This window comes from Rhineura floridana, chromosome 1, assembly GCF_030035675.1.
Source record: "Rhineura floridana isolate rRhiFlo1 chromosome 1, rRhiFlo1.hap2, whole genome shotgun sequence".
In the NCBI taxonomy this organism is placed as follows: Eukaryota; Metazoa; Chordata; class Lepidosauria; order Squamata; family Rhineuridae; genus Rhineura; species Rhineura floridana.
In genome coordinates this window covers 208,295,004-208,303,468 of record NC_084480.1, presented here as the reverse complement: position 1 = coordinate 208,303,468, position 8,465 = coordinate 208,295,004, and the positions used below count along the sequence as shown (strand labels likewise).

General features: G+C 45.1%; 1 protein-coding gene across 1 annotated transcript; it reads right to left on the bottom strand.

Moving 5' to 3' along the window:
• Positions 1-289: 289 nt before the first annotated feature.
• Positions 290-5,990, bottom strand: PPP1R3G (protein phosphatase 1 regulatory subunit 3G). Its single transcript, XM_061591261.1, has one exon. It carries the CDS (start codon positions 5,622-5,624, stop codon positions 4,539-4,541), a length of 1,086 nt encoding a protein of 361 aa, XP_061447245.1. The 5' UTR covers positions 5,625-5,990; the 3' UTR covers positions 290-4,538.
• Between the last annotated feature and the right edge of the window lie 2,475 nt (positions 5,991-8,465).

The following is an 8,465-nucleotide window of genomic DNA, read 5'->3' as shown; positions in this document are numbered from 1 at the left end:
AAAGAAACATTAAATGAGTATACAAACATTTGAGAGTTAACTTCTTTAAAAATAGCATCACCAAGTTTTAGAAGAGTCAAAGAGTCTCTGAAATACTCTTAGTATCTAGAAAGTGTGCTTGGGCAGTGTTGAGGCATACCCGAGAGAAGAGAAGAAAGTTCAAAGGTCACCATATAAACTACTATTTTACATATTCTCTCAGTCCCAGAGTCCAGTATAGAATAAATTCTAACTTTAAAAAAAAGTTTCTAACCCTTTTAAGTAGAAGCAAATAAGAGCAAACAAAGCATTTACTTAATTTGAGTAATTTACTTAATTTGAGTTCTAGTTACAAGAAACATTTAAGGCTGCCAACCCAACCTTTATTGAATAAGGGGTTTTGGCACTTGAAATCCCCTCTCCTCCACTACAATCTGGTTATGTTTGCTCAGTATGTTGAAAAGACATGCACAGAAAGATTACATTGAAGAGAAACCTGTTCTAGTCATGTGTAGCAGACAGGGAGCCTCATTAACTCACAGGGAAGTATATTTTTATTCATAAAGGTTTAAAACGCTTGCTTATTAAAAGCAACTGAGGGAATTCCTACAGCACATCTAACAAAAGCCTCACCCGCCCAACTCATCCTTCTCCATATTCCTTTAAAGGCACTATACAGAAGCATATCTGACATTCCTCTGGAAGGAGACAGGGATCATTTACAAAGAGAATGAAGTCCGTATATTTAGAGTACTGTGCACAATCCAGGTATCTCAGGACACTCTGTATCATCTGAATACTGTTTCAACAAGTTTATTCATAGTAAGTACAGGAGGAACTCTATATTCTGGCAAAACCAGTTCTTGGCAGTTTTTGCCAGAATATATAACATTCTAGAGATCTGCTCCTTGCCTGCTGTATGTGAAGACAGCATGCAGCTGATATATCAGGCATCAGCTCTGTTCATTCCCTCTGAACGTCCCAGGCAAAAACTAAACTTTTTTATTTTGTTCATGGGGGGGAAATGTTTAAGAGAAAAGAGTCACCTGGGTTGGTAAGAAGTATACCTAATGTTACATTTCTTAAAGTGCTTATTCAAGCGCTAGGTATTTAAACTGTTCTGTTACATTTCCTAAACACACACACACACCCCTATGTTTTCTGCTGGCTCTCAGGTATATAAAAATTATTCCATGGGGAAATGTGAATTGGCCTCCCCTCCAAATAAGACAGTATCTTTACCACTTAAGGTAGTAGTGGCAACAAAGTTTATGTGGAACACATTATGACTCACTACTGGCTCTTTGGCATAGTATCAGTTTTTATCCAAGTAAAAAGAATAGGTAGTGTCAAGAAGATTTAAAATACTTATGCTTGCTTATTCATTGGCTACATTTATTTAAAACATTTTGGAAACTAATTTTAAAAGAAAAACAGAAAAACTGCGGGGGGTTTTTCTACATTTGCAATATATCATTTTTCAAAAAGGAAACCAGAATGGGTTCTAATGGTGAGAAAACTACTACTCTGGTTGGGAAAAGACAATGTTTTTAAAGAACAATGAAAGCAGTATAAAGCAGCGTTGCCCTTGGTGTATATACACAGACACACCCACACCCATGTTTTGTCCCATTGGTCCTTTAACAACTACATTTTAACTTTTTGTCCCAAACAGTTTTCAGTAGCAGAGTCCAAGGTTACAGTAGGATTCAGTCAGCCTCTCTGCTTCAAAAAGAAGAAGCCATTTAACTCTTTAGGAGCATCATGAGATTTCCAAACAATATCCAAATTATTATTTTTAAAAAGTTATATTAAGTCCAGAAAGATTATATTCTACATAGCCAATGCACCAACACACAGCTAAGAAATTCTCAGCTGCTACACACAAGCAGAGAAGAGCAGTGTAGAAACAAGCACCGCTGCAGGGATGCCATAAAACATACAGACGAGCAAGGGCCTGTAAGCATGCAATGTGTGTGTGCTTGGCAGCCATACCCAGCAACGACTTCTAGAATTATGTTTATAAACTCTGAAATGTCATGGTGTTAACTGTATACTATATCCATTACAGTGGACACACCACAAATATCATTTCTCTTACAATGTTAAGAGGCCCTCTGTCTCCTAGAAACTCATTCCTAAAGCAAACTGTAAGGCAATGCTTATGTAAGATGTAGTCACAGGATGCTACACTGCACAAAGTGAGGCATACAACCCAGCTCTGCAAAGTTTATCCTTGCTTGCAACTCTCTTCACCTTCTAAGTGGGTATGCCAATCAACTGCATTCATATATTCATCAGGCTCCCTTAAGATAAATAGCAGGTGACTACTACTGACCTATTAGTCACATCTGACACATTTGTTCTCCCTTTATAAGGATGTCAACCTATAACACAGTTCTAGGTGGCAACAGGTGATAGGGCCATAGCATTAATTTCTCAAAACTCCAAATAAAAAAGAACCTACCATTCCAAGTTTTTAAAAAGTGAATATTGTAAGAAATAGCACAGATTTTAAGAAATAACATAGATATCTAAAACTTCGTCCTTGAAAGGCAAATCAATTATTGTCACTTTTAGTCATCAGACTACTTCTCATGACTGGAGGGGAGCCCTTAACACAAAATGACTGCTAGACAGGCTTTTAAAGGTCTAATTCAGCAGACATTTCAGTCAACCTAGTTCCAAAGACACCAATAGTTCCTTCAGAAACCTGTTTAGCAGCTAATTTCCCAGAATAATTGCTCTTACTAAAAACCCTAGAGGGTGAGTTCTGTCAAGGTTGCAGCTAGCTAAAAAAAGGGGGAGGTTGTAAAAGTGCATTCAGTCAAAATAAAGCATCTACTACCAGAGGTGAGGTACCCAGAGAAAGATGGTACCTGCTCTGTCATCAGCTATTGTCACAATAATGTCATCTCAAAGAAGCATCAGGAATACTGAGTGACCTTACACTTTAAAGCACTAAGTAGTCAATCTGCACACACTAAGGATTATCCACATGACAGCTATGTAGTAGTCCAGCTAGGGATGTTTTTTTTAAAAATCTGCTTGTGTGTCTCACTCCTTATGGACAGCTATATGCCTGCAGCCACCACCAAAGGCACGTATCAACTTTTGCACAAAATATGTGTTTACAGTTTGCACAAAGCTTAATCCTGTGTGTTGGCAGTGGCTACAATCCAGTCAGAAGCAGGGAGCCACCACAAGTAGGATGATCAGATGCAAAGAAGGGCAGAGCTCCAGAACTTCCAACAGTTATGGAGAATATTGAGTTTCAGCAGGAAAACTTGAACCTGTTGGAATTCCCTCTTCTGTGCCATTACTGCAAGTTCTGGAGCCTTGCCCTCCTTTTCATTCGGCCACCTTCGGCCGACACGGAACTTTCCAGCCAATTCTCAACGGCTATTACATCCCAATGTGAATTGTGTAGTACACACAGAGATCATACCGGCAGACCCTGAAGCTCACACGTGCTATGCTTTAGTTAGTATTTCTTAACATCATGCGCAGTCCTGTGTGACTGGAGTCAAGACTAAATGCCCCAGTGCAAGCAAAACAACAAACAGGTAGGCAAAAAAATCCCCTTATCAAACAAACAAACAAAAACAGCATTTCCTCAAGCCCCTGTCCAATTTCTTCAAAAATTTCTGCCAAGGTACTTCTCCATCTCTGTTACACAAATGAGAGCAGTTTATCCCTTAGCTGGAAGAATGAGTGCCTCTAGTCCTACACAGTGCAATCAAAAACATTCACAATAATTCTGTCTGTTAGTGTAAAGAAAGCACTGTTGTCCAAAAGGCAAACTACTCAAGTTGGAAGTGGGGGAAGAACCACATTTTTTAAAAAAATCCAGAATAGCTCTATCTGCTCAGTTCTAAGTGGGCGTTCTGCAGTTTTCCTGCATTCTTCTAGGCCTTTAGAGGTCATTTCCCATAAGGAATAATGGAAGGCACATGTCAGAAATGGCTTTTTTCCCCTTCTTGCAAGCTTTCAAACCAATTGTGACAGAGCCTTCTGAAAGAGCAAACTCCTTTCACTCTCTCCGGAGCAGCAAATACATCCCCCACAACGATGAAAATCCAGAGGTTTCACAACAGGGGTCCACATCCATTATCCCATTATGGCCACTGATCCTGGGGATATCTCTGTTTGCCTGGAGCAGAAAGCAGGTAACATTCAGACAACTGCTGTCCAGGAGAACATCTTTGTCTCACATGTGGGGCCCTAATTCTCACATTTTCTTCTCACTGTATCCCCCACAGGGCTGGGTCGCGGGCTGCTCTTGCTGTCTGCAAGAAGGCTAATAAAAGTGCAAAGGCACGGCTGGCTGCCCTCACTCCAAAGCGTGCGCCGCTGGGAACGGGAGAAAGGCACACAGGCAGGCTGAACGCTTGGTGGACGCCCCTGGATGCTGCGGGGTTCCGTGTTGGGAGAGCTCTAAGTAAGGCGAGGCAGGCACTGCCGCCTTCTTGCTTCGCGGAGAGAGTAGCTCCAGCCTCTCACGCAAAGGAGCGAGGGCTGGTAGATCCAAAGCGCTGCCGCCGTCCGACTCGCTGGTGTCAATATAGGGGAGTTGAGGGCTTCTCCGGGCTACACCCGCGGAGGGTATAATTGGCACCGCCATTGTTGTCCCAATATTCGCCCTGCTGGCTGCGGTAGCAGACGGCGAAATGCACGGCCGTGCCCTCTTGCAGACCGGGAGGAAGGCACAGGGTGAACTGGTAGCGTTCGACAGGGCTGGCGGGATCCGGGGGATCCTCATGCTGGGGCTGCAGCAACGGTACCGCGGCGGTGTCCAGAAAGGAGAGCCACTCGTTGAAAGTGTAGCGCACCGTCACTTCCTTGGGGCCAGGGCACTTCAGCACTCTCACTACGCCACGCACGTCCGCGGGAGCCCCGGCCAGAGCCGTGCCCGTCGCCTCCTCCAGACACACGCGCTGTCGCTGCAGACGCTCGACGGCGGGCTCCTTTCCCGTCCCCTCGAACTGGGGCACCAGCTGGAGCGCCTGAGGCAATTGCAGAGGGCGTGGAAAGGGAGGCGCGGCGCAACCGCTGAGTTCCGCTAGGGCGGCGCTAAACTCCTCGAGGTCTCTCTGGCGCATGGGGAAGCTCTGCAGGCGGGAGAGGACGGCGGGCGGCACTTGAGGGTCTTCAGCGGCGCTGAAGTGTTTCACGCTGGCCAGGCACAATCCCAGTGAGTCGGCGAATTGCACCCGCTTCTTACACTTTGTGCAGCAGCTGCTGCCACCCACCACCGACGTCCCTCCGTCGTCACCCTCATCGCTGTCCCCCTCGATTCGGCTCCGAGGGAAAAGTCGCGCGGCCGCCAAAGTCGGGCTGGCGGGCAGCGAGAGAGAGCGCCCGCGGAGACGGCACAACTCCAGCAGTGCCTCCTCTCGGTCCTTCTCCCTGGCGGCTTCCCCCGCGCAGTCTCGCTGCGGGTCTGCAGACTTGCCTGCCGCCTCCGCGCTGTCCCCTCGCCATGGTGGGACTGAGGCAGCCTCTCCTTGCTGCTGGCGCTCTCCAAACGCAGCTAAAAGTTGCCCCAAGCCCAGCACCGCGGAGCCCCGGCTCTCCATGGCATGACGCCGACGCGACTCCTCAGTGGGCGCACAGAGCCCGGTCCTGACCCTTCTAACTTCCATCCGAGTTCCCGTCGGGGTCTCTGCTTGTTTTCAATACAGAGTCATTTTTATCTTATTGTCTGGCACCTAACAAAACCCCGTTGCGCGCTGGGGGAAGGGGGCGCGCCCCCTTTCCCTGCCTCCTATGCTCCCTCCCCCGGGGGAAAATGGGGCGGGGCGGGACCTCCCACAGGAACCCGTAAGAAAAGACATTTGCCACAGGCTAAAAAGCACGTAGCTGCTTCTCTCACGATTTGGGGAGGGCGCGTGTGCATGCATGACCCCTTCCTTCGGCTGGGGTGTAAAGAATAATGGAAGGTAGCCCCCCCTTAGAATCTAGGACTAGGGTGCGTCCAAAGTGCCCCAAATCAGCTCGTCTCCTGCAAGAGGCTTGGCCTCGCCACGCCCACCAGCAGTTCTTTCTCCCTATAAGTGGCGTTGCTGGAGCAGCGGATTCAGTTTGGGGCAGAGTAGGCTACGCTCTGGCGGAGGGAGGAAATGAGATGGGAGAGGCAGTCCTTTTCACCACAGGAAGCTGTTCTGGAGTCGACTTTTTTATTTTCTTTCCTATTGCTTGCTGTTGGTAAGTTAGTTGGACTTTGTACTAGACATCTGTTTGATGCAACTGTAACTGTTCAAGTGTCTTATAGACAATTTTACTACAAGGCTAACAAAAAGTATTGAAGAATATATAAAGTCAGCTGTACTGAGCTCAAATTTAGGGACAGTGTAAAAGCCGGAACGGAACAAGCCAGAATGGGCCCTTTATAAAAGAAATTGATGCCCAAAACACTGGGATGTGTTAGAGACACTTGAGAACAACATTTAGGAACAAAAACCATTCCGATAGGATGTTATTAACCCTTTAAGAACCAAAATGCCCTCCGGAACAGAATGAAACAGCCCGAAACAGTGACTTCCCAGCAAGCCAGACCTCTGAAATTCACCAGTCCCACATGACTACATGGGATGCATGCAATAAGACACAAAACTTCCACACAAACCACGTTCCAATACCCGTTCCGGACTATAATACGCTTTTACGTAAAACAGCCCGGAACGGCGACTTCCCGGCGAGCCAGACCTCTGAAATTCACCAGCCCCACGTGACTACATGGGATGCATGCAAAAAGTCACAAAACTTCCACGCAAACCACGTTTCGATACCCGTTCCGGGCTATAATACACTTTTACGTTAAACAGCCCAGAACGGCGAGTTCCCAATCAGCCAGACCTACCAAAATTCACCAACCACACATGTTGCTGCCTCTCCTTTTGTTGGGAAATGGGAGATAACACAGGATGACCCAGGAACCTCTGGGGTGATCAGCAATACCCTTTCTTGCTGTTTGTAGGTCCACTAAGCAGCACTATTGGTGCTGCTACCAGGTTGCAAATGGCTGGTGAATTGGGGAGAGAGAGAGATTGGAAGGGCAAGTCGGCTGGCAGAAGGGGGAGAATATAAATAGAGTTTGCCTTCTGTGAAATAGATGTGCTATCACAGGAAAAAAACTGGGTTCAAAGAAGCGCTCTTGTGTGCTTGGGCTCAGTCTCCACCTCTGCCTTGTATTCGAGTTCTGGGCCAAACCTCACCAGTTTGCTTTCTGTGAAATGAGTTTCTAACACAACTACTTTCAAAATCAAGGTTATTAAAGTCTGGAACCTGTGGGAGGGACTCCCACTCATTGTGCAGAGTGCATGAGGTGGAGGCAGAAGAACTTTCCAATCAAAAGGCTCTCAGGCAAGAAGGCTGGAGAACAGGACCTTGGACAGTCACTGCCAGTCTGAGGGCCAAACTAGTTGAGATACCAATCATGCAATAAACAATTGCACAATGAGCTTTGCAACACTAACTTGAAGGTGCAGGGCAGCTGATCCCTGGTGGGGTCCTGACATGGGAGTTTAGTCCCTGCACCTGCTATTTACGTTGGGGAATAATAATAATAACAATAATAATTGTACCACCTCCTTTGCCGCAAATGCCACACCACTGTATATCAACAAAATCACAAAACAAAGCAATCAGATGTCAGGGTTGAGGTCAGTCCCTCTGACATTATCTGGCCTACAAAGCGGTGGGGCAAGCATCCATTCCTCCACCCAGAAAAGGTGTAGGACACCTGTTCTATGTATGGCTACGATGACACAAATAAATAAATATAACTTTAAAGAGTAGTTTTGAAATACTGTAATGATTTTTCATTCTGCTAAAGATATTTTAATATATAGCATCATTAGCTATATTCTTTGGAAAAATATGAATCCAGTAAAAAAGAGACATAGCAAGAACTAAAACAATGTATACAAATATGTGTAAATATATATATATATTCTAAAACAACATTAGGATATAAATGTAACATAATATAAATAGCAGCAACTGAACCAATATTTTTGTAAACATTTTGCAAAATAAATAGAACACAAATGTACTCTTTTGTGCAGGTAGGTGTGCAAGATCATTTCAAGTATAGAACAGTATTTATCAACACTGAAAATAATCATATAACATTAGACAAGATCATGTTATAGAGGAAAACATTTTTGCCTGTGGCATGGATTCTTCATTTGTCACAACACTTTGGACATTTGAATATGCCACGAGGAGCTTGATTTATCTCAAGGCAGGACAGATGGTACCAGTCCTGACAGACTCCCTGGCAGAGAATCATTGTGTCCTCCTTGGGTTTCTTGCACAGATTACCCATTAAACACAATGACCAAGATGAATTATAATACTGTCGTACTGCTGAAGATAAGAATGCAATTGTAGACAATGATCCTTTAGGCACATTTCTTGAGACAGGAGTGTTGAAATTGTTCATGACTTTCTGATTTATTTGTTTCTTTGTTCTCTGCTGC

Bases quoted from the DNA above. Each gene is read 5' to 3' on its own strand.
- PPP1R3G (XM_061591261.1), bottom strand. From the start codon at position 5,624: ATGGAAGTTAGAAGGGTCAGGACCGGGCTCTGTGCGCCCACTGAGGAG.